The sequence below is a fragment of the Cervus canadensis genome, chromosome 28 (assembly GCF_019320065.1).
Source record: "Cervus canadensis isolate Bull #8, Minnesota chromosome 28, ASM1932006v1, whole genome shotgun sequence".
Classification (NCBI taxonomy): Eukaryota; Metazoa; Chordata; class Mammalia; order Artiodactyla; family Cervidae; genus Cervus; species Cervus canadensis.
The window spans coordinates 19,831,246-19,857,066 of record NC_057413.1 but is presented as its reverse complement, the minus strand read 5'-3'; the positions used below and the strand labels follow the sequence as shown (position 1 = coordinate 19,857,066).

At 47.1% G+C, this 25,821-nt stretch overlaps 2 protein-coding genes across 7 annotated transcripts in view; one reads left to right on the top strand and one right to left on the bottom strand.

Moving 5' to 3' along the window:
• The window catches only part of LOC122429593 (BOLA class I histocompatibility antigen, alpha chain BL3-7-like), a 425,948-nt gene that overhangs the window by 137,552 nt on the left and 262,575 nt on the right, over window positions 1-25,821 (bottom strand). The gene's annotated exons all lie outside the window — the stretch shown is intronic.
• Window positions 6,709-14,141, top strand: LOC122429595 (MHC class I polypeptide-related sequence B-like). Of its 3 annotated transcripts, none has more exons than XM_043450064.1 (6): window positions 6,863-7,164; window positions 9,754-10,014; window positions 10,262-10,549; window positions 11,133-11,411; window positions 11,536-11,670; window positions 12,871-13,825. In XM_043450064.1, exons 1-6 carry the CDS (start codon window positions 7,095-7,097, stop codon window positions 12,882-12,884), a joined length of 1,047 nt encoding a protein of 348 aa, XP_043305999.1. In that variant the 5' UTR covers window positions 6,863-7,094; the 3' UTR covers window positions 12,885-13,825. The 3 variants fall into 3 exon arrangements, with proteins under 3 accessions (XP_043306000.1, XP_043305999.1, XP_043305998.1); XM_043450063.1 differs by lacking the exon at window positions 12,871-13,825 and adding an exon at window positions 13,838-14,141 and having other exon boundaries at window positions 6,892-7,164; XM_043450065.1 differs by lacking the exons at window positions 11,133-11,411; window positions 12,871-13,825 and adding an exon at window positions 13,838-14,141 and having other exon boundaries at window positions 6,709-7,164.

The following is a 25,821-nucleotide window of genomic DNA, read 5'->3' as shown; positions in this document are numbered from 1 at the left end:
ATTCCAGTTGAGCTATTTCAAATCCTAAAAGATGATGTTGTGAAAGTGCTGCACTCAATATGACAGCAAATTTGGAAAACTCAGCAGAGGTCACAGGACTGCAAAAGGTCATTTTTCATTCCAATCCCAAAGAAAGGCAATGCCAAAGAATGCTCAAACTACCGCACAATTGCATTCATCTCACACATTAGAAAGTAATGCTCAAAATTCTCCAAGCCAGGCTTCAGCAATACATGAACCATGAGCTTCCAGATGTTCAAGCTGGCTTTAGAAAAGGCAGAGAAACCAGAGATCAAATTACCAACATCCACTGGATCATCGAGAAAGCAAGAGAATTCCAGAAAAACGTCTATTTCTGCTTTATTGACTATGCCAAAGCCTTTGACTGTGTGGATCACAATAAACTGTGGAAAATTCTGAAAGAGATGGGAATACCAGACCACCTGACCTGCCTCTTGAGAAATTTGTATGCAGGTCAGGAAGCAAGAGTTAGAAATGAACAGTTAGAACAGACTAGTTCTAAATAGGAAAAGGAGTACCTCAAGGCTGTATATTATCACCCTGCTAATTTAACTTACATGCAGAGTACATCATGAGAAATGCTGGGCTGGATGAAGCACAAGCTGGAATCAAGATTGTTGGGAGAAATATCAATAACCTCAGATATGCAGATGACACCACCCTTATGGCAGAAAGTGAAGAAGAACTAAAGAGCCTCTTGATGAAAGTGAAGGAAGAGAGTGAAAAAGTTGGCTTAAAGCTCAACATTCAGAAAACTAAGATCATGGCATCCGGTCCCATCACTTCATGGCAAATAGATGGGGAAACAATAGAAACAGTGGCTTACTTTAAATTTTTGGGCTCCAAAATCTCTGCAGATGGTGATTACAGCCATGAAATAAAAAGATGCTTACTCCTTGGAAGAAAAGTTATGACCAACCTAGATGGCATATTAAAAAGCAGGGACATTACTTTGCCAACAAAGGTCTGTATAGTCAAGGCTATGGTTTTACCAGTTGTCATGTATGGATGTGAGAGTTGGACTGTAAAGAAAGCTGAGCGCCGAAGAATTGATGCTTTTGAACCATGGTGTTGGAGAAGACTCTTGAGAGTCCCTTGGACTGCAAGGAGACCCAGCCAGTCCATCCTAAAGGAGATCAGCCCTGGGTGTTCACTGGAAGGACTGATGTTGAAGCTGAAACTCCAATACTTTGGCCACCTCATGTGAAGAGTTGACTCATTGGAAAAGACCCTGATGCTGGGAAAGATTGAGGGCAGGAGGAGAAGGGGATGACAGAGGATGAGATGGTTGGATGGCTGACTCACTGGACATGAGTTTGAGTAAACTCTGGGAGTTGGTGATGGACAGGGAGGCCTGGGTGTGCTGCAGTCCATGGGGTCACAAAGAGTCGGACTCGACTTAGCAACTGAACTGAACTGGGTCTTTGTTGCTGTGAGCAGACTTTCTCTAGGGGCAGCAAGTAGGGGCTTCTCTTGTTGAGAGCACGGGCTCTCGGTGCACAGGTTTCAGTAGTTGCAGCACTCGGGCTCAGTGCTTGTGGCACACGGCTAAGCTGCTGCATTGCCTGAGCAATCTTCCTGGACCAGGGATGAAACCCATGTCCTCTGCATTGGCAAATGGATTTTTATCTACCGGACTATCACAGAAGCCCCAAACTTCTTATTTTAAAGAATATATATTTCAATGATACAGATGACAAAAACAAATATTCTGATATCACTGATAACTGCTCTGGAGAAAATTATGGCTGTGCTAGAAGACTGGCAGTGGTGATAGCAGGGGCAATAATTCAGGGTTTGTTAGACACCGAGATTCTGAGGCCTTGATCTTGGGCCACTGGACCAGAGACCTGAATGGAAGGGGGAACCAACCAGGTGAGTTTCTGGAGAAGGGGTGCATTTGGGGAGTCACAGCAGGGCCAGGAGCCCTGGGCAGGATCAAGCAATGTTAGAGGCCCGTGTGTGTTTATGAAGGAGCTGGGCTGAGAGTGGTGGACTGAGGCTAGGGTGGCCAGAGGGGCCCTGTCATGAGGGACTTATCCGCATTGATGAGGGGCTGGGAGTTCATTCTAAGAAGGGTAGACACTGCAGTGTTCTTGGGGTGTGGTGGCGAGGACATGTTCTAATTCACAGCTTAAAAGATCATGTCGTCGTTTAAAACATCAGTTTAAAAGATCATTCCCTGGCAGTCCAGTAGTTAAAAATCTGCCTTCCAAAGCAGGAAACTCTCCCTGGTCAGGAAACTAAGATCCTACATGGCTGGGAGCAACTAAGCCCACAGGCTGCAACTACTGAGCTTGCAGCCACAGCTACAGAGAAGCCCTCCTGCTGGGCAAGATCCCACAAGTGGTAAAGAGGACCCAGTGTGCCCAAATAAATAAATAAAAAAGAAGATGCCATTCATTAAAGAAGAAAAGAAAAAGGATCTTGTCCTGTTATGTGGATAATAGACTGCAGGGCAGGGAGCCCACCTGGAAGGCTAGCCTGTTACTACTGAGGAGTGGATGGTTCTAGGATGGAAGCAGTAGAGGTGTCAGAAGTGACTGGATTTCAGTGTTGATACATTTTAGAGACAATGTTAGCAGAAAGCCAATGATCTACACATCTGTTCACTTCAGTTTATAGGTGATTTCAGATGGCTTACTGCCCTGTCCAGCACAGTGGGTGAGAAAGACCTGAAATGGGGGCGAGCGCATAATGAAAAGACAGACACATGTAATCTCACAACCAGGGAGTCAGGGGGCCCTCCTGCTCTCCACGGCAGGAAGACAAAATGGCTTCTTTCAGCCTGCACTTTTATTGGCAGAAGTCACATCAGATCATTAGGGAATAGCTACACTGGGGAGTTTGATTAGCGCACCATAAAGAGACAAGTTAAGGCTCTGCAGTTGACCAGGCACATCTTGTTCTGTTTCCATGGGGACAGACGCAGGGGTTCGCAGTGAAGGCAAGCAGAGAGCACGTCCCGCCATTGGCATGTTTACTAGGACAATCACAAGGGCACAGTTTGCCTTATCCTTGAGTTACGGGGCAGGTTCTGGTCTCTGCTCTGCCAGGCTGCAACAGCTTACTGCAACAAACGCATTGTAAAATACAGGAATTATTTAAAAATCAGGGCTTCCCTGGTGGCTCAGTGGCAAGGAATCAGCCTTCCAATGCAGGAGGCACGGGTTAACAGGCCCATGCACCACAACTATTGAGCCTGTGCTCTGGAGCCTAGGAGCCTCGACTACTGAGCCCATGTGCCGGCAAGTACTGAAGCCCATGTGCCCTAGAACTTGTGCTCTGAGCAAGAAAATCTACAGCAATGAGAGGCTTGTGCACTGCAACTAGAAAGTAGCCCCTGCTCATCACAACTCGAGAAAACCCCATGCAACGAAGACCCAGCACAGCCAAAATTAAATAAATAAACATTTAAAAGAAATAAAAATAAAAATCTGTACCAAGAAAAATATAAATTTTAAATGTTAAGCTGGGGTTCAAGTTAGAACATTACCAGGCAAGCTGAGATATCTGAAACATGTTGAAAGGGAGAATTTACTGTTTTTCTAACCATGGATTTCATTGACTCAAAAACTCTTAGGATTATTGCATGAGTCATGGGGTGGGGCGATGGTTCAAGATCAGTTCCTGGCTTCCTGTTTCTGGTCCTTATTTAGAGTCAAAGCAAATTAATTCCAAAATGTTCATAGATGAAATCAACATCCACAGTGTCACTGAGTAAATGTAAAATCCTCAGGAATTCAAGAAGATTCTACTTTTGCCCCAGGAATGACCTCATTGTGGGCAACTGAAGATCTAGGGTCCTTTCTGATGCTCCCAGGATGTAGGGGCTACTAAGCTATAGCCCTAAATGGAGTTATCCTTTCTACCTAACACGTCCCACAAAGAATTACAGCCAGCTTCAGTATCTCATCTGAACTAGGATTTTGGTTTTCTGGTGTTGGTTCTGTTTGAGCATTTGTGTGGGCTTCAAGTGTCACAGGGGCTTCTCTGGTGGCTCAGATGGTAAAGCATCTGCCTGCAATGTGGGAAACCCAGGATCGATCCCTGGGTTGGGAAGATCCCCTGGGGAAGGAAATGGCAACCCATTTCAGTATCTTGCCTGGAAAATTCCATGGACTGAGGCGCCTGGTAGACTACAGCCCATGGGATTGCAAAGAGTCGGACACGACGGAGCAACTTTACTAAAGTGTCACAAAGATTTTCTCCTAATGATATTTCTTTGAGGGAATTTGACATCCACCCTAGGTGACTCGGGGGCTTCTCTGGTGGCTGAGTGGTGAAGAACCCACTCACCAATGCAAGGGACCCAGGTTCGACCCATGGTTTGGGAAAATCCCCTGGAGAAGGAAATGGCAACCCACTCCAGTGTTCTTGTCTGGAAGATCTCATGAACAGAGGAACCTGGCAGGCTACAGTCCATGAGGTTGCAAAGAGCTGCATACAACTTCGAGACTAAACAACAATAGTTCTACATCTTCATCGTGGTAATGGTGACATGGGCATGTAAATTGTCTAAACTCAACCAGCTATGTGTTTCAAAAGGGTGTTTTATGTAAAGTATGTACTTTCAAAGTTGATTTTTAAAATATAAATCACTTTGGAATGAGTCTTTTGGTTAGGTAAACAAAAGAAACAGGACACCTTGTCTTTTTGCTGAGAGCTGTGCCTTGCACATCTGGAGGGAGAGACTGGGCCCCAGTGGTTGGGCAGTAACAAAAACAGCCGTCTACGTATGCATTCAGAGAGAGACCAAACAGTTACAGCAAACTTGAACAAAAGACAGATCTAGATGAAGAATAAAGATGTTAGAAATCATAAAATTACAGTTAAAAATTCATCTCCCTTGTAGCTTTTTTCACCCTTTCTCTTATTTTTTTCTTTTTTCAACCCTTTCCCCTTCCCTCCTTCCTTTTCCACTCTCACTTATACAGTTTATCCCCTCGCTTTCAAGCACACGTCCCTCATCCGGGGCCGGTCAAGGACCAAAGCCCGTCAGAGCTCACTCTGGCATTTTGCAAAGGCTGAAGCACCGCACGGCTCTGCAGCTATTGTATCGTTTCAGGAAGCCACCCCGGTCTTTGAAGAGTCACTCTGGGTCTAGTTTCCTCCCTAAGGTTGACAGAACCTCGGTGTGTGTGTTTTCCTGGATCCTGTTTCTGCTTTCCTCTGCGGTGGGCGGGACGGGATACGAAGGCCAGCTCCGCTGCGGACTCTTTCCTTCCCGGGGCGACGCGAGGCGGCGGGGAATGTACTTGGATCCTAGAATTCAAGAGCGGCCCCGTGGGCTCGGCGGCTCGGAAAAAACCTCTTCAGAATCGACCCAGAGAGTGCTTGAAATAAGTCGGGTTCAGGTATCTCCCTTCGGACATACAAGTGGGAATTTCCGTGGACCCGGGCATATCTGCGTTTTCACAGCCTGAAGCCTGCAGATGTTCATTGTTGAGCAGCTTCAGAACCAGAAACCTAAATGTAGCTCACTCCTCTCCCAACCTGCCCATAAATTCCTTCATTCTGCTTTTTTTTTTTTTTAATCCACGAACAGCATTTCTTCCCTTTAAGCCAGAGTTAGAGGGGAGGGGCGATCTTCTGAGGGTTTGCCGAGCCCCGCCCTGGATTATGTAACGTCCCAACTCTCGGGTCGTTTTCTGTTTCCTTTCCCGACCCTGTAGTGGTACCAGACGTCTGCGGAGAGAAAGAGGCCCGTGTGCCGGTGAGTCCAGGGGTACAAAAGAAAGAATGGAGATAAAGTAGTTTATAGAGCAAAGCAGGGGAGCCTGGAGGCCGGGTGGGCAGAGGAAAAGCACTTGGTATACCGGGCTAGCTGCGACGGGTGCCGGGGGAGGAGGCAGCCAGGGCTAAATCCAGGCGAGCCCCCCAAATCTGGAGTCCTACTTCCCAAGCAGAGTAGTTGGCATTATCTCTCATTACAATCATCCCGAGCTGGGAAACAAACAGCATGTTAACGTTAGTATTAAAAGTCTTTGGGGGGAGAGGGAGAGGGTTCACCTAAGTGAACCAGCTTGCTGGAGCAGCCACACCCAGCAAGTCTTGGAAAGAAGACTGAGGAAAGGGCTTGTCTAGCTGTCAGGAGAGCTGGCTTCCATCTGCCTGTCTATACCTTCACTACTCATTTATTTATTTATTTTTGGTTGCCCTGAGTCTTTGTTGCTGCACGTGGGGGCTTCTCTAGTTGCTGGGAGCTGGTCTAGAGTGGGGAGGGGCCGTTCAGTAGTTGTGGTGAACCAGTGAAGTGGTTCAGTCGTGTCCGACTCTTAGTGACCCCATGGACTGTAGCCTACCAGGCTCCTCCATCCATGGAACTTTCCAGGCAAGAGTACTGGAGTGGGTTGCTATTTCCTTCTCCAGGGGATCTTCCCGACCCAGGGGTCGAACCCAGGTCTCCTGCATTACAGCAGACGCTTTACCGTCTGAGCCACCTGGGAAGCCCAGTTGGTACAGGGGCTCAGCTGCTCCCGGGCCTGTGGAGTCTTCCCAGAGCAAGATGGAACCCATGTTCCTTGCACTGGGAGGCAGACTCCAACCACTCTATGCCTCCTATCACTTCTGAGCTTTAGCAGTGAAAAAGAGTCTCTCTAGGTTGGGAAAGGACCCACTCTCTGACCTGCTAAGTAAATTATGATGGTCAAAGTAATTAACAAAAATGATGCGAAATCTAAGAAATGTTAAAACTTTCTGAGGCATGACATTTGGGCCCATAACAAAAGTATTGCATAAGGATCTTAGTGGAATGGTTAGTAATGAGAGGCAGAGTAAAACTGAGCGGCGGAAGTGAAGTGAAGTGAAGTAGCTCAGTCGTCTCAGACTGTTTGCGACCGGGTGGACTGTAGCCTACCAGGCTCCTCCCTCCATGGGATTCTCCAGGGAGGAGCCGAGGGAAACTGCTAATCTTGGGCCTGGGGCAGGGCTGGGGACGGGGCCGGGAGCCGGCCACGCGCAGAAAGGGACTTGTCAGCCTGAATTCCGGTTCAGTTCCCCGCCGCGGTTCCTCGGGTCCGCCAGTTTTCGTGCGGTCCCGGAGCTTCTGGCAGGGAGACAAGATCTGGGCCATGGGGCTCTCTCTTGTCTGGCCGTTTCTAGCCGGAGCTGCCTTTTTTGTGCTCCTGCGTACAGCCGCCGGTGAGTGGGGTTCATTGAGGTCTCAGTCCGGACGGAGCCCGGGGTGGTTTCAGGGGTCCGTGTGGTTAGTATTCGATGGGATTCGGTGAGCGTCGCGGGGACCGTCTCAATTGCGGCGGGGGTTGGGCGAATAGAGGAGTTGGGGGAGTGGGAGGAAGGTGAGGGCCGGGGGTGGGGTGGGGTGTAAGGTCAAGGAGCGGCCGGGAACTTCACTCGGTGTCTGGCGAGCGCTGCATCCCGCTTTTCAGTCTCTTTCCAGTTCCTAGCCTCTGCTCTCCCTGCCCTACCTGCCCTCCCCGGGTTTCCTCCTCATCACAAGTCTCGGCCCTCAGATTCCCCTGATTGACAAGGCAGCCTGGTCCCCACCCCGCTCCTTGTCGCTCCCCCTCCCCCGCCCCGCTGCTCTCTTGAATGGCGCCCAAGTTTCTTCCAGGTCCCAGGCTCAGGCGATCACTTCTTAGCCGTCTGTGGGGCGCCCTCTTCGGCCCCTGAAAGCTGCCCTCTCCTATTCTTAGCTCTGCCGTCTCTTATTTCTGGCGGCTGGAAACAAGGAGTTTCCAGGCAGACGGCGTTCAAGGTCCTCAGCCCCGAGAGTTAGGGCCCTTCTTCTAGTGACCCAGCCTCTGGGAAGGGGCAAGCTCGATCCACACTCTTCCTACTGCTATGGGCACTGTGGCTTCTCCTGAATCACTGACGGAGGTTAGGTTTGAAGGCTTTGGAACCAAAGGATTCTTCCTGCGGTTTCCGTGGTCTCTCCTCCCCTCCCCCCTTACTCCCCCCTCCCCCACTAACGTGAACTCTAATTTTCCGCTGTGCCTGTGGTCCCACAACTGAATCTCTTCCTACCTCCTCCCTTGCTGGCCCTCGAGCCCCCTCGGGATTTGCCCTCCCCGCTCCGTGCTGCCCCTTCCCCTCTTCGTTCTCTGAGCTCTTCCTAGGGCGTCCCCACCCTCATCCCTTTTCCCGCTACAGGTCACCCCCCCCCACCCCGTCCCCTCATGGGTCTTTTCCTGCGAGGATCGGTCACCTGCAAGGCTTCTACCTCCCCTCAGCTTTCACTAACCTTACTTTTCCTGGGATGACTTTTACCCATGGATTTCCACTCCAAATAGGTGATGCCCTATTATCATCACCAGGAGGGAGCTCTCCCGCCAATGATCCCTGGGCCTTGAGCACAGAGCCCAGCCCCTGGGGGAGGACCTGTCCCCCACTTGACACCCATCTTCCTACCTCTGCCCCCGTGCAAGCACCTGCTCTTGGCCCTCTTCCAAGGGGGGCCTTTAACCCAACACGGCCCCTCCCCCACTCCTGCATCCTAAACCTCACCCTCTGGATTCCTCCACTCTCCAGGCCACAGGTGCTGGACTCCACTTTCCCTGGTCCCTCTGCAGCTCCCCCCATGGCACCTTGCCCTGCTCCCAGCCTTGTCCGAGTGCCTTGGACCCTCACCAAGTTCTCATCAATCACAGGCCCCCTGGTGCCCAGAATCTCCACCTTACCCTCACTCTTCCTCACCCAGGGCGTCCCTCCTCTTCTGTCTTTACCTTAACCCAAGATGGGGGCGGGGGTCACCCCTGAGCCATGCTCATCCCTTGCCCCTCAATCCCAGGCCCTCACTTCATCTCCTCTGCAGTCTCTTCCCTTCCCCCACAGTAGGAATACTGCCCTTGGTCCACTGCCCACCTCCTTAGCCTTCATCACCCTCTCTTTGGTTCCATGAGCCCAGTGGGCTCTCACTACCTCAGTCTTGTATCCAAAATCCTTGTTTATGCCACTTTGTCACAGGCCTTTCCTACAGGCAGTCTTCTCCCAGGCCCCCACCTCCTGCTTGCTGGATGCCTGACCCTGACCCTCCGTGGAGGTGTGACGTCACTCCCTCCAACCCCTCCCACCACGTAGGTGCTTCCCAGTGTGCACCTTGGCTTTCAGTTCTATCTTCTCTTGCCACCCTACTCCTAATTCCCATGACCCTTGTGCACATGGACTGACTCCTCCCAGGGCACAGCCCCCACCCGTGGCCTCACCAGGCCTCTTTGCACTCTGGGCCCAGACCCACTCCTTCACCTCCCCCAGGTTACTGGCCCACCTTCATCTCTTTTGGGGCCACAGCCCAGCCCCTCAACCCCTCTGCCTCCTGCCTCAGCCTCCCTGGAGCCCGCCTTGTCCATGATGAGCCTGCACCAGGGGCGGCAGCTCTCCATCTCACCTGACCCCCCTCTGACCAGGGATCCCTCTGGTCCTGGGTCTGACACTGCCCTTCCCTCCCTCTGACTCCACCTCCTCCTCCCTCTTCCTGCCTCTCCCCTTGCCCTCCTGCCTGGACCCTTAGGGAGCCAACGCCTCCCTGCCCTGGCACTTGTCCTACATGTGTGTCCATCTCCACCCTCTTCCTCCACTCCTCCATTCCCCTCTCCCTCCTTCTCTTTCCCATTTTTCCTATATGGAAATCCTCATTCTGGTCCCTTGAACCCATGCTTGTTCTGCATCCTCAGCACCTGGAGTAGGTCAGGACACAGAACTTGTCTGTTAAACACCTGATGTGCACTTGTCTCCAGAAAGCAGCTTCATCTGCGGTTCCTCCTTCCCCAGGATCCCACAGGCTTTCTTACAACACTACGGTGCTGTCCTGGGATGGCTTTGTGCAGGCCAGATTTTTTGCTGAGGGATACCTGGATGGTCAGGCCTTCCTGCACTTTGATGACACGAAGTGGAGGGCAGAGCCCCAGGGACAGTGGGCTGAAAGGCTGGGAGCAGAGATGTGGGAGACAGAGTCCAAGGACTTGAACGAGGCCTGGAAGGAGCTCAGGAAACTTCTAGCAGAAATCCTGTCCCTGCAGGAGGAGAAAAGAGGTGAGAGGGCAGAGGGGGTGAGAGTCCTGTGGGCCATTTTCCAGGAGGGTCTGCAGCCCAGAGCACGGGCCTCTTTCCTCTGAATTTGGGGATGGGGGTGAGGAATTGGGGTCTGTGAGTTCAGCAGCACAGGGAAGACATGGAGGGGAGCGGGGGGAGCCCTCTATCTGGACTTTCTCACTTGGGTAGGAGAACAGAGGCCCTCGGGACCAGAGGAGTCACTGCTCGGGGGGTGGGGATGGGGCAGGCTTACATTCCCTCCAGGAGACCATGGGCTGTGAGATCCGTGAAGACAGCCACCCCCGGGGCTTCCGGCTTCTCCACTTCGATGGGGAGCTCCTCCTCTCCTGCTACCCAGAGGCCCACGGATGTGCCAGGCCCCAGTCCTCGGCTCGGACCTTGGCCATGGAAATGGAGAAGTCCTGGGACACAGACGGCTTTCTAAGCAAGCATTTCCGGGCCCACGTGCAGGGAGAACTTTGTGGAAGACTGCGGGGCTACCTGGAATCCTGGACGGGCTTCATGGAGAGGACAGGTACTGACCCTGGGCCAGGCCCTTCCTCTGCCCCGATCTTAAAGCCACCGATCCCGACTTGCCCACGGAGACCCTCCCTGTCCTCTGGGCACATATGTGGTCTGTTGGCATGGTGTCCTGGGGTTTTTTTCCTGTTCTGTTAAATCCACTGTAGAAAGATGGGGGGGGGGGGAATGAACTGCTTCTGTGACAATCGTCCCGGGGCGCAGCGGGTCCTCTGATAGAAAACTGTATGAGGGGAGGTGGGTGTCAGACAGCAGAGGAGACCCTTAGATGGGGATGGGCCCCTGGCTCCCAAGCTGCCTGATCCAGAAAATTCCCTCTAGTTCCCAGGAGCCCACCCTTCACAGCCCCCTCCCCAGCATCAACAGTGGATCCAAGAGAATGAGTCCCATCCCACCCCTCCCCTTCCCCGCCAGAGGACTTGGGCCCCAGGGTGCAGAACAGACTTGGAGCAGGCCTGGGGGGAAGAGGGCTCAGCCAGAGGTGACAGTGAGGAGTAGCAGCCCTGTGCACCCCGTCTTCCTTCAAGGGAGCAGGGCTTGGCCGCGGGCCTCACTGGCTCTGTGCCCTCTCCCCACAGTGCCACCAGCCGTGAATGTGACCCGCAGCCAGGACTCGGAGGGCATGGTCCACCTCACATGTAGGGCTTTTGGCTTCTTTCCCCGGAATATCTCAGTGGCCTGGTTTCGGGACGAAGAACCCATGAGCTGGGACACCCAGGAGTCTGGGGGTGTCCTGCCTGATGGCAACGGGACCTACTATACCTGGGAAACCATAATAATTCCCCAAGGAGAGGAGCAGCGGGTCAAGTGCCTTGTGGGACACAGCGGGAATCACAGTACACACCTCGCACCCTTGGGTGAGACTGGGGTGAGCCTGGAGGGCGTTGTGACCCTGGGAGGGTCAGAGGCCAGGGTCAGGGAGAGGAGAGCAGGTTGTGGCTCTGGGGTGCCCGGCTTGTATATAATAACGTCCTTTTTCAGGAAAGACCCTGGTGCACCAGAGATCACTGTGGATCATTGTGATCACTGTTGTTGCTGCTCTTGCTCTCATCGGATTTTGTGTGTGTGTCTATAAGTATATTAACAGGATGACAGCATCAGCTACAGGGAGGCCAGGTGAGAAATCTGGGCGGGGGTGCTCTGGGTGAGATTCGGCAGCGATGAGGATTTCGGCTCCCTGCTCTGTTCTCAGCTCTCTTTGTTTTCTGTCAGGCTCACTGCGGCTTGTCTGGGGAGCACGTGTTGGATTATGTGCTGGTTAGGAGCGTCTAGGTGATCCAGGAATCAGAGAGAATCTTTAGTAAAGTGTCTGTACCTGGTGAGGAGGGGATAAAAACCTGAAGAGGAATTCAGAGGAAAGGCGATGACCTATGTGCCTGTCTGCATTTCTTCCCCCCGGGTTTTCCGTCATTATTCAGAATCCAAGTGAAAGAATCATAAGGCTCAAACTGCATGTGATGTGCCCTTGCCAGGCCCCACTTAGAGATGTCTTGCAGCCTCTCAAATTCCTCCTCCATGAACCATCTTCTGTGTTGAATGTCTGCTGGATCACTCCCAGCCTGCACCTTTCGCAAGTTCCCATCAAGTGTCCCCATGCTAGCTGGGCTCTCCTTCCCCATAATATGGAGGACTGGTAGATATCCCTTGACCATTTGAGGAGAGAAGACCAGTCAATCCTCAGGCAACTGGGGTCACTGATTTTATCCTATCTCCAGGTTTTTCCTACCTAGCCCCTTGGGACACAGTCCAAGGGCTCTTTAGAGCAGGGCACTGGGTCTGCACTCCGTGGCCTCACCCTGCCCCCTGAGTCAGTTCCCTTGCTCGAGGTGGTCACTGCCTTGTTAATTTGGAGGAAGGGATGGTCACTTTGACTTCTCCATCATAGAGTGGGTTGAGGGGAGAGGAAAAGAGAAGCAGAGCTTTGTGTGTGGCAAAGAGCAAAGGCAGAACGTGGAACAGGCAAAAGGTGGCAGAGACTCGGCTTCTGTCAAGGCCACTTCTTCTGTGTCATTTGCCTTGTTGGGAGCATGACTTCTTATCCCCAAACCTAATTCTCTTATCAGTCAGCCTTTGGCCTGGGCATACAGGGATGGTTAGTTCTCACAGCAGCAGACTCTGTCCGTGTAGCACCCAGAGCAGGGACCCAGCAGATCTGTAGTTTCTCCCGCTCTTATCTGGGGAACATAAATTCTGGTTCCTCTGGGGCATAAATGGTTGTCTTGTATGTATTGGGGCATTTGCCAGGAAAACTGTGACAATCATCTCAAAATCACTTTTGAATTTTTTAGTGTTCAATAAAATTGTTTATGATTTCAGGTGGCAGACCTTAATAGGATTCCATGCGTACTGAATGAAACAGGAATTCAAATGGGGCGCTACTGCTGGGAGGTGGAGGGTGGGATGGCAGTCCCAGGGTGCAGAGGAGGCCAGGTACAGCCTCATTCTGGGGAAGTTCTCAAGAACCCCAATCCACATTGAAAAGCAGATCCCCTGCAGGTAGTGAGGGCGGGTCCTGGTTGACTCCCTGGCTGAGCAAGGCAGGAGGGCCTGCTCTGCCTCAGCCCAGCCCAGCACTTGGAGTGGAGCTGGGATTCCCAGGAAGGAGCAGGAAAGGCCAAGTGTAGCCTAGGAGCTTGGGCAGAGAGTGAGGGTTGGGGCGAGGCCAGGGGTGCTCCAGGGTCCGGTCAGGGGGAGAGTCCGCGGCAGCCCAGTGTTCCTAGACAGGGCTGCTGTCCCCTGGGCCTCTGGATGGGCTTTCCAGTTCGGAGCTGCTGGCTCAGGGCTGGGGATGAGGGGGAGGGGAGCTGCAGGAGGTGGAGGTCAGGGTTGAGGTGGAACTGGGCAGTGGAGCAGGTACTTGTGTGGGTGAGAAGGCCAAGAAATGAGGAGAGAAAGGAGCTGGGTGTGTGTCCACTCCTGGGCTGGAGGAACATGGAGCTGGGTCCTGTCTGTGAGGGAGCCTCGCATTGCGTTAGCGAATGGATCTGGGTTCAAGGCGGAAAGGCCTTGGGTTTTCACTCCTGGATCTTGTCCTTGTGTCCTGCGACTTCTGTCCCTGTCGCGGACGGTGGTGGCAGCAGGGACAGGTGATGATGCTGATGGAGTCAGGGGAGGAGTTCAGCAAGAGCTGGGGAAAAGAATGCAAAAAAAGAACAGGTGTGTTCTTCCCTCAGAGGAAGGCAGAATCTGACTTTGAAGCAACTGAAGGAGAATCTCTGAGGGAATGAAAAGCATTATTCTGCAACCAGTTGGTCAGTTATTTATTTCTTTTTCTTTTCCCCATAGCCTATTAGCCTACAAGACCTGGATCAATTCCGGACGGAGCCAACTGATCATAATGGCCTCACACACCCAGAATTTCAGTCCTTGTGTCAGACTCTGGATCCATCAGTTCAACTGGGGAAGCTTAGAACGTGCAGCCAGAAGGCCTGAATTCAGCTCCCTGTCCTGGTCTTACTAATGTTAGGGGAAGCACACTGACTGAAACTGCCTACCCTGGCCAGGCACCATCGTAACCATTTGCATGAGTTGCTTTACAACAGGAGGTCCTCGTAAGGAACACGAAACTGAAAAGCTTACCCCCAACTGGAAGAGTTCAGGAAAGGTCAAAAGGAGACACCACATGTCCAACCACCTCCCAGAATCCTTCTCTCTGGCATCCATCTTGGCTGAATAAGGGGTGCACCACCAGAAAGGACTCTGAGTCAGAAGGATTGGCTAAAGAGAACCCGGAAACGAATCCCATCACCATAAAACCCAAGACTTTGAGCCACATGGCAGAGCTGTTCTCCTGGTTTCCCTTACCCTACTGCTCTCCACCCTGGTCCCCTTTCCCAGTAAGATTTCTTGCTTTGTCAGCAGATGTGTCTCCTCGGACAGTTCATTTCCAAGTGTTAGACAAGAGCCCAGTTTCGGGCCCTGGAAGGGGTCCCCCTTCCTGCAACAAATGAGGACTCTGGTGGGACTCTTCTTCACTGTGACTGACATCCTGACCACTCGGGGTACTCAGGGGCCAGCTTGCCTGCCAAAGGACCAGACCCAGCGACCGCAACTGGGACCCTCTTGTCCCTGGTCTCCTCCTGACGCGGAAAACTGGCCAGAGCGCCCTGACCAGTAAGGGACAAGAGGTTTTATTGACCCCTCTCATCTTTCCTCTCCTTAACCCTTCCTATCCTTCCCCTTTTTTCTAGTCCCCTGGTCCTGAACGCAGGAATCTGGTCAAAGGGCCTCAGCCTGAGCTGAGGATTAGAGACTGATCACCTCCTCTTGGCAGAGAACTCGAATTCTGGTTCTGTTTTGGTCTGGTTTCTGGTGGGGCCAAGTTCCAGTTCTCCCTTTTCTGGAGGCCCAGGGTAATGTCCCATAATGCCTGGTATCTGCAGGTGGCAGGAGACGTCTGTAAGGTCACCCCTTTTGCCGCCCTCTCCTGCCTTCTCCCCCTTCTTCTTTCAACCTGGCTTCCTTTCCTCCCTTTGAAATGTTTGAAGACCTGAGATATTTTCATTTACTCTGTTAGTACTTGGATCTGAAGTTCTGTGTCTCTATAGGAGGTTTTCTGAGAGACTGTATTCTTGTATTTAAGGGAGTGTCTGATGAGGACTGCCAGGTCTATATGTGTGTTTTAACTCTGTGTTCTGTGTTGTGATTTTTGACGGCCATTTTGCTTTGTCTGGCTACCATCTGGTTTAGACCTGCTGCCATTTTGTTAGTACTTGATTTTCTTTCCCTGTTCCTTGAGACCAGGGCTCTCAGGAACACTTATCTAGACCATCTCTAACTCCTGACACTGAGGGAAAATGTGAAAAAGCCTGTAAAAATTTTATTTATTCCAACTGTTTTTTATAAACTAGTAAATTTGATATTGTAATATCTAATTCATGACTAAGCTTAGAAAATGAAGCTAGATCTTGCCTTGTGTCTGTCTAAATATGTCTTGGTATGTCTTTGTCTCTGGATAATATTTTTTAGATTAACTCGTAAATGAGCTCTATTTAATTGCCTTAAAGAAAGGTAAGCGCTTACAAATCAAATAATTCTAAATAAAACAATAAATTCCAGGTTCATGTGAACCTGGTAATTCCAGGTAAATGTTCAGTATTAAATATCTGATATTAATGTTTGTTTGTTGACCTATCTAACATAGGGATATCTTAGAGTAATTAACATTAAGTAGAATATTTTCATTGTACCTAGGTTTAATATAAGCTAAATATTATCATATCTGTTACAAGTTTGTCAATAAGGCAATTATCACAAGTGAAGAAATTTCTGAAAAAATGTAAATGAGATATGAGCTTTTAGATAAGTTCTATTAAGAATAATTATGCTTTAGGAATATCGGTCTAAAATAGTCTCTCTAGATTGGGGTAACTTGAATTTCTAAGGGTTGTGCTAAACTAAGTGTTAGAAATCTGTTGAATAGTTAGGTCATTTCCAAAAAAATTAAATTTTGAAACATTTACTACTCAACACTGATGTCCTTTTCCAGAAAAACTAAAGAGATTTGGGACTATAAATGAATAACATTTGGTGCCATCCTAAAATGTTTTAAGAAAGCAAGGGTTTTCAAAATTATCACTGGTATTTATGCTCACCAATCTAAAAATGCTAATATAAAAGTTAGTTCTTGGTTGCTAACGGAAAGTAGGAAGTGTGTTTTCTGTTAAAAAAAAAAAAGATACGAAAAAATACTAAAAAGAGTTATGCATGATCAGGATTTTTTAAAAATTGGATTACAATTAGTTAGATAAATGAATTTTGTTAGAAATGACACAGCTATAGGAAAACTGGTTAGTGCCAACTAGGTCAATATGGCAGAGTCGACTTTCACTAGACCTTGAGCCTCGATATTTATGCCCATTGTGACACGTCAACAAGCTAAATGATACACCCATCAACATTGACTAAATCTTGCCAAATGTTCTAAACCTTTTTAATTGATTTTTTTGACAAAACTTCCTAAATCGAATTCTTTTGAAGTTTTTTTGACCTCTGGCTAAATTTGGGGTGCTTCAGCTGCTGCTGCTGCTAAGTCACGTCAGTCATGTCCGACTATGTGCGACCCCATGGATGGCAGCCCACCAGGCTCCCATCCCTGGGATTCTCCAGGCAAGAATACTGGAGTGGGTTGCCATTTCCTTCTCCAGTGCATGAAAGTGAAAAGTGAAAGTGAAGTCGCTCAGTTGTGTCTGACTCTTCGCGACCCCATGGACTGTAGCCTACCAGGCTCCTCCATCATGGGATTTCCCAGGCAAGAGTACTGGAGTGGGTTGCCATTGCCTTCTCTGGGGGTGCTTCAGAAGGCCCCTGAAATATCCCAAAGAGAGATATTCAACTAATTGTGTTTATTTGGTTGGTTAAATTACATGAAAAATATTATCAAATAAATGCTCTCATATTATAATGTGTGGTAAAATTACTAATATAGATATGCTAGAAATTATATGGAGTTCTTAACATTCTGATATGTCCTGGTATTCTAATGGAAAACCTAATGACTTCACAGAAGTTAACAAAAGGACTGAATGAACCAGTGAATATGCTTATAACTTTTATGATTTCTATCTGAAAAATTACAGGTTTGAATCCTGTGTTTTCCGGGAGTAGGGAAAACCTTCCTCTCAAACTAATTATGACAATAATTTGGTACAATTATACATTATAAAGTGAAAGTGAAGTCGTTCAGTCGTGTCCCACTCTTCGAGACCCCATGGGCTGCAGCCTACCAGGCTCCTCCTTCCATGGGATTTTCCAGGCAAGAGTACTGGAGTGGGTTGCCATTGCCTTCTCCTATACATTATAAACAAAACAATTATATTTTCTTTCTATCTGACTCCTCCAGAAATTGGAAACTCTTAGGTTTCCAGTAAGTTTATCAAATGAATTAGAAACTTTAACTCACTAACAGGTATAAAATCTCAAGGAATTTTTGAGACCTTAAAAAGAGAAGAATTCACCTAGATTTATTAGGCGAAATCTGTGATAAGCCTTTGGTGTGAGTTTCCCAGCACTGTTTTCTTTTAAAAGTTCAGTCTGCGACTCTAAATGTTTCAGCAAAAGAAAAAGTCTATGATCAATTATGGTTATATAAATAACCAGACAAAAATTAGTGAGAACAGACCTATTTTGCAAACAAACTAGTCTTAATTTGGTTATATTTGATAAAAATGAGGGTAATTTTAGGGAGAAAAAGATGTTTCAATAAATGTTAAATCCCAGTTTGTTAATGGAGGTCTGTGTCTAGTAAGACTCATTTCTTGGATAGTTCTTTGCTGTTATGTGATATTAATGTAAAATTTAATAGAATTCTTAAAGAACACCCTAGGTTTGTTTCTGAAGCTTATCTCCGAAATCTATCTTTGGATGAAGATCAGATGCCTCATGACCTGCAACCAGGACTGGAAAAAGACATAATTTAAGGGACTGTCTCCAACCTGGACGGAAGGACTTTTTTTATCAGGTATTCTTAACTAGCTCATGCACAATGAAACTGAAGGCCACTATACTGGATTGGTCTATAGAGAAGACAGCTGACCTGATCGCACCTTAAAATGATGCTCAAACGGAGGAGAAACTACACTACACCAGGATGAGAAAATGATGACATCAGAGGTAGACAGCTTGCCCAAGATGTTGGACCTGATTTGTATGATCATTTATAATGTTTTCTTGACTTCTTAGACCTTTGCATATAAATCAAATGCTTTTCTATCAAAAGCTTGATCCTATGGTAGTTTTAGAAATCAATCCAATTGTTGGGTTTGTGGCCAATTACCTGTCTAGTTCTGGGTTACGTTAGTAAATTTCTCTACTACAAGGCTCTAACTGGTTGGCCCTGAGAAAATTTACTTAAAAAAAAATTATAGTCATATTCAGGTCACTATTGATATTACTAGATGGGATCTCCTCACCTGGCCAATTAATAATGCCTGCTCTGACTCTGGCCATACATTTGAGTTTTCTTCTATTATTCAAGTTCAATCAGAGCAACAAGCAAAGTTTCAGCAAAGGAAAAAACCTCCCACAGTTATGGGATGGATTTATAAAGATAACACCAGGCTATGGTAATTTAGGTTTAAAGTCTCCTCTATGTTGGAAACAATTAAATCATACTAAAGATAATCAGTCTAGTAACACTAGAAAACTGGGCTATGTGCCTATAGACAGTGCCAATATATAATTTGCCTGGAAGATAAAGATTCATACAGAGTAGACTAAGTCAGATGCCCTGGGACATACTGGCTACATCAAATGCAAGCTCTTAACTTAAGTCTTACTTATGACTTTACTAATCCTGCTGCCTATGTTATTTGTATTTCACCTGTTTTACAAAATTGCTGTTTCTTACACTGCCAAATGTGTGACTGAAGCCTCTGATAAAATAATATATAGTTCCATATGAGAATGATGATGGTAACAGTGTAACTCTAGATATGGGAAGAAGCAACAAGAGGGAATATTTTCCTGGACCAAGAGGATAGTAAAACAGGTGGTTCAGAGAATTTTGGATACTGTTTTATGGCCTAGTCCAGTAACAACACATTGAGTGGCCTGTCAACAAAATCTTTGCCAAAGCTGAAAATGGATATTCTCAGCACCATGGGATAAAATGGTCATGAAATGCCCCGCTCAAAATCATACTCAAGTTTATGAGCAAAAAGGGGCTCTGCCAACTGAAAATTGACACTTGCCATCTACGTCTACAAAGATTAAATCATGGCCACTGCAACTGCTGACCTTCAACTCCCCTGAAAGGAATTCAGGGTGAAAATCAGGAAAGAGGCACTCTGTGCTCTGGGAAAAAATGGCAGAACAGGCCTTCATATGGTTAGATCTGTTCAGGAGAAGATTTTATGAGTCCCAATACTTGCATCTTCTCATACCTAGAGAAACACTGACATCATTAATGGTGACATCTGCTTTGTCTATTAAGGAAAATTTTACAATTAAAAGTCAAAATAGAGTAGCTATGGTTCAGACATCCTGGGAAATAACTAGGTGATTAGTTCAGTTCAATTGCTCAGTCGTGTCCGACTCTTTGCGACCCCATGAATGACAGCATGCCAGGCCCCCCTGTCCATCACCAACTCCCGGAGTTTACTCAAACCCATGTCCATCGATCGGTGATGCCATCCAACCATCTCATCCTCTGTCATCCCCTTCTCCTCCTGCCCCCAATCCCTCCAAGCATCAGGGTCTTTTCCAATGAGTCAACTCTTCGCATCAGGTGGCCAAAGTACTGGAGTTTCAGCTTCAGCATCAGTCTTTCCAATGAACACCCAGGACTGATCTCCTCTAGGATGGACTGATTGGATCTCCTTGCAGTCCAAGGGACTCTCAAGAGGCTTCTCCAACACCACAGTTCAAAAGCATCAATTCTTCGGTGCTCAGCTTTCTTCACAGTCCAACTCTCACATCCACACATGACTACTGGAAAAACCATAGCCTTGACCAGACGGACCTTTGTTGGCAAAGTAATGTCTGCTTTTTAATATGCTATCTAGGTTGGTAATAACTTTCTTTCCAAGGATTAAGCGTCTTTTAATTCCTGACTGCAATCACCATCTGCAGTGATTTTGGAGCCCCCAATATTAAAGTCTGACACTGTTTCCACTGTCTCCCCATCTATTTCCCATGAAGTGATGGGACCAGATGCCATGATCTTAGTTTCCTGAATGTTAAGCTTTAAGCCAACTTTTTCATTCTCCTTTTTCACTTTCATCAAGAGGCTCTTTAGTTCTTCTTCACTTTCGGCCATAAGGTGGTGTCATCTGCATATCTGAGGTGATTGATATTTCTCCCAGCAGTCTTGATTCCAGCTTGTGCTTCTTCCAGCCCAGCGTTTCTCATGAGGTACTCTGCATATAAGTTAAATAAGCAGGGTGACAATATACAGCCTTGATGTACTCCCTTTCCTATTCGGAACCAGTCTGTTGTTCCACGTCCATTTCTAACTGTTGCTTCCTGACCTGCATACAGGTTTCTCAAGAGGCAGGTCAGGTGGTCTGGTATTCCCATCTTTTCCACAGTTTATTGTTATTCCGCAGTTTATTTTCCACAGTTTATTGTGATCCACACAGTCAAAGGCTTTGGCATAGTCAATAAAGCAGAAATAGATGTTTTTCTGGAACTCTCTTGCTTTTTCAATGATCCAGCGAATGTTGGCAATTTGATCTCTGCTTCCTCTGCCTTTTCTGAAACCAGCTTGAACATCTGGAAGTTCACAGTTCACATATTGCTGAAGCCTGGCTTGGAGAATTTTGAGCAGTACTTTACTAGGGTGTGAGATGAGTGCAATTGTGCGGTAGTTTGAACATTCTTTGGGATCGCCTTTCTTAGGGATTGGAATGAAAACGGACCTTTTCCAGTCCTCTGGCCACTGCTGAGTTTTCCAAATTTGCTGACATATTGAGTGCAGCACTTTCACAGCATCATCTTTCAGGATTTGAAATAGCTCAACTGGAATTCCATCACATCCACTAGCTTTGTTCGTAGTGATGCTTTCTAAGGCCCCCTTGACTTCACATTCCAGGATGTCTGGCTCTAGGTGAGTGATCACACCATTGTGATTATCTGGGTCGTGAAGATCTTTTTTGTACAGTTCTTCTGTGTATTCTTGCCACCTCTTCTTGATACCTTCTGCTTCTGTTAGGTCCATACCATTTCTGTCCTTTATCGAACCCATCTCTGCGTGAAATATTCCCTTGATATCTCTAATTTTCTTGAAGAGATCTCTAGTCTTTCCCATTATGTTGTTTTCCTCTATTTCTTTGCATTGATCGCAGAGGAAGGCTTTCTTATCTCTCCTTGCTATTCTTTGGAACTCTGCATTCAAATGGGAATATCTTTCCTTTTCTCCTTTGTTTTTCACTCCTCTTCTTTTCACAGTTGTTTGTAAGGCCTCCTCAGACAACCATTTTGCCTTTTTGCATTTCTTTTCCATGGGGATGGTCTTGATCCCTGATTTCGGTGTTGACCATCTGGTGATGTCCATGTGTAGAATCATCTCTTGTGTTGTTGGAAGAGGGTGTTTGCTATGACCAGTGCGTTCTCTTGGCAAAACTCTATTAGCCTTTGCCCTGCTTCATTCTGTACTCCAAGGCCAAATTTGCCTGTTACTCCAGGTGTTTCTTGACTTCCTACTTTTGCATTCCAGTCCCCTATAAGGAAAAGGACATCTTTTTTGGGTGTTAGTTCTAAAAGGTCTTGTAGGTCTTCATAAAGCCGTTCAACTTCAGCTTCTTCAGTGTTACTGGTTGGGGCATAGGCTTGGATTACCGTGAAATTGAATGGTTTGCCTTGGAAACGAACAGAGATCATTCTGTCATTTTTGAGATTGCATCCAAGTACTGTTTTTTGGACTCTTTTGTTGACCATGATGGCTACTCCATTTCTTCTAAGGGATTCCTGCCCACAGTAGTAGATATAATGGTCATCTGAGTTAAATTCACCCATTCCAGTCCATTTTAGTTTGCTGACTCCTAGAATGTTGACATTCACTCTTGCCATCTCCTGTTTGACCACTTCCAATTTGCCTTGATTCATGGACCTAACATTCCAGGTTCCTACGCAATATTGCTCTTTACAGCATTGGACCTTGCTTCTATCACCAGTCACATCCATAACTGGGTATTGTTTTTGCTTTGGCTCCATCCCTTTATTCTTTCTAGAGTTATTTCTCCACTGATTTCCAGTAGCATATTGGGCACCTACTGACCTGGGGAGTTCCTCTTTCAGTATCCTATCATTTTACCTTCTCATACTTTTCATGGGGTTCTCAAGGCAAGAATACTGAAGTGGTTTGCCATTCCTTTCTCCAGTGGACCACATTCTGTCAGACCTCTCCACCATGACCCATCCTTCCTGGGTGGGCCCACACGGCATGGCTTAGTTTCATTGAGTTAGACAAGACTGTGGCCCTGTGATCAGATTGGCTAATTTTCTGTGATTATGGTTTCAGTGTGTCTGCCCTCCGATGCCCTCTCGCAACTAGGTGATAGTATGGGTGTAATTTCAGACTAGACTTTGTATTGCTAAACACTTGAGTTTTCTGAGTCGTGTCAGGCTTAGATGCCACCATTCTCAAAACAATGTCTGCTGGAAGCTAGTAACTGCAACCTTACTTTTTATAAGATTAGGCAACTGGCTACCTGGCTACAAGTCTCCCCGATGTGCCAGATCCAGACTGGGTTTCAGGCCTATTCTTCTAAGAAGAAATGAGATTTATTTTGTCTATTAAAATTCCAGTTATCACTCCTCTAACTTTTTCTAATTAGGTCTGTTACACCAAAAGGCAGACCAAGGGATTGAGATTTTAATCATACAAGACTCAGATCTAGGACTTGGAACTCAGGAATACTTCCAATTTAGTGTCTTATTCTCCAAGCTGAGGCAGTCCCATTTTGACAGGAAATTATCACAGCCATAGTTGCCTAGTTCCCTAAATTAAAACTGAGCAGGACTTTGTGGGGCTCTGGAGTACAAATCTGTTCTGTGTTCTCCATTTCTTGTCTGTAGGATATAGGCTTCATTCAGCCTCCTTGACCTTCCCTGAATTCCAAAGGGTGGATTCAAACAGTTGCTAATCAGGGAAGGGAGGGGATACAGAAACAGAGGAGAAAGAATCAAATGGTGGTACAGCCTTGAGACAGGGTCCTGGCTCCTACTCGAAAAAAACATATGTATAACAATGTCTTTGAGTTCTTCTACAGAACTGGAGCCTCCACCCAGGTGGAGGATGGTAACTTCAGACTGAACACAAGATTCCCAGAGCACAGCTCTGTTTCCTCACCAGCAACCAGTCAAAAAAGGTCACAAACCTTGCAGACCTCACCCTAAATGTTGCCTTCTGTTTCCGGCCTTCTGTGATGACCATCCTGTTAGGTCTCCTGTTTGGCCCCTGTCTATTTCATCTCTGAGAGGAGCCAATTTAGTTTCAAACTAAATTGCTGTTATTACAAGGGTGGATGCTGGTTTCAGGCAAAAAAATACCTTGACTTAGATCAGGTAGAGAGAGACTTCTGCTCTGCTAGGCAGGCCTTGACCATGCACAACAGGAAGAAGTTACAGAAGAAACAGACCTCCGCCCCATTTCCCAAGAAGTATCTTGAGTATGAAGCCTCTCAGCGGGGAGTTGTCAGGGGAATCACACTGACTGAAACCGCCCACCCTGGCCAGGCACCATCGTAACCATTTGCATGAGTTGTTTTACAACAGGAGGTCCTGGTAAGGAACACGGAACTAAAAAGCTTACCCCCAACCGGAAGAGTTCAGGAAAGGTCAAAAGGAGACACCACATGTCCAACCACCTCCCAGAATCCTTCTCTCTGGCATCCATCTTGGCTGAATAAGGTGTGCACCACCAGGAAGGACTCTGAGTCAGAAGGATTGGCTAAAGAGAACCCGGAAACGAATCCCATCACCATAAAACCCAAGACTTTGAGCCACATGGCAGAGCTGTTCTCCTGGTTTCCCTTACCCTACTGCTCTCCACCCTGGTCCCCTTTCCCAATAAAATTTCTTGCTTTGTCAGCAGATGTGTCTCCTCGGACAGTTCATTTCCGAGTGTTAGACAAGAGCCCAGTTTCGGGCCCTGGAAGGGGTCCCCCTTCCTGCAACACTGGCACTTTTCCTTTTGTGTGTGTTCTGTTACTTATTTTATTATTTGAAAATTACTTTATTTTTATTTTATTTTTTGTTATTATTTTTGAAGGTGTAGTTTATTTTCAACATATCCCTTTTCCCTCTTGATGCTTCAGTTTCTTCATCTATGAAATGACAAAAACCGTGTTTATTTCCAGTTGTGGTTTAGACCTTTTAAAGTATTAACATATTTGAGGTGGTTGCAGCTGTGCCACACTAGTCATTAACTTTATTTTTGTTTTCTTAGAATACATGGATAATAATTATTACCAATAAATTAAGGAGTCAAATATCTGTGCATGGTTTCTCATAAAATAGACTATTATTGTAATCCTCTCTGTTTTAAATTTCTGTCTTCCCACTGGCAACCACCTTCAATATCTTTAGCTGATTTTTTTTGGCTTTACATCCAAATCTCTACACATGATGCCTTTGACTCTTCGGTCACAACCAGTCTCCTGCATTACTCAATGGCTGATGCAATAGCTGATAGTCATTGCTCTCTTGCACTCTTTACATTCCTTCACTTTCCCAGTTTCTTTGTATAACAATCATATTTAGTTCATTCAGCTTTTTCTTCCCGTGACTATTATACTCACATGTAAACTCTACTATTTTTTCTGCACAACATCTTATTCTCCCTGAGTTGATAATATTGCCTTTGTTTTTGACTCATTATGTTCTATGTAGCTCTCACTAATAGAACTCTGATGATTCTTCTATCTGTATGACTCTTTAAAGAAGTGAGGGTACTTTGGGTGTTCTATCAGTTTTTGCTTTTTGGAAATATCCTCCTGGGCCTTTCTGACATGCCCCCACCTGGACTGGATTATTCTGCATCTGGACGACAGCCACCCTCCTAGGATCTCCCTTTACCACCCTCTGAACAGCCCTTTGCTTATTTTTTTTTAATTCTTTAAAAATTATTAATTAATTAATTGTTGGTTGTGCTGGGTCTTCATTGCCTGGCGTGAGCATTCTCTTCTCGCGGCATGCGGGCTTTTCATTGCTATGGCTTCTTTTGTTGCACAGGCTCTAGGACACACAGGTTCAGTAGTTGCGATGCACGGGCTCAGCTGCCCTATAGCATGTGGAACCTTCCCAGATCAGGGAACGAGCCCGTGTCCCCTGCACTGGCATGTGGGTTCTTAACCACTGGACCATCAGGGAAGTCCAAAAGTGTATTATTCTTTGGTTTGATGAATAGTTTGGCTGGGTGAAGAATTTTATGCCAGAATTCTTCCCTCTGAAATTTGGAGGCACTGCTCCATCCATGTTTTTCTTTCTCTCTCCTCTTCTGAAGAAACTGGGGTGTGGAGGCAGTAATTTGTAGGCAGGGCAGCAGCTGCTCATTGAGTCTCTGAATTTCACACATTAATAACCAAACTGTTTCTGCCTTGTTTTCCTTCTGACTCGATTACCAGAGCACTTCTCCATGCACTATATTACAGTAAGCCAAATTTGACATTAGGAGGGTGTGTGAATATTATGTGTTAATTCTTGTTGATAATCTATACCTTTGAGTGTCTGAAATATGGTATGTCCTAAAGAAGGACACAGAAGGCAGAACCAAAGAGCTAACTGGAGAGAATTTAGTGACCAGGCTATTTATAGAGGTGCCGGCAG

What these genes read in the sequence shown, in the direction of transcription:
- LOC122429595 (XM_043450063.1), top strand. Translation starts at nt 7,095, where the DNA reads ATGGGGCTCTCTCTTGTCTGGCCGTTTCTAGCCGGAGCTGCCTTTTTT. An exon ending in GCTCCTGCGTACAGCCGCCG is followed by an intron (nt 7,165 to 9,753) that starts GTGAGTGGGGTT and finishes CTCCTTCCCCAG; the next exon opens with GATCCCACAGGCTTTCTTAC. An exon ending in TACACACCTCGCACCCTTGG is followed by an intron (nt 11,412 to 11,535) that starts GTGAGACTGGGG and finishes GTCCTTTTTCAG; the next exon opens with GAAAGACCCTGGTGCACCAG.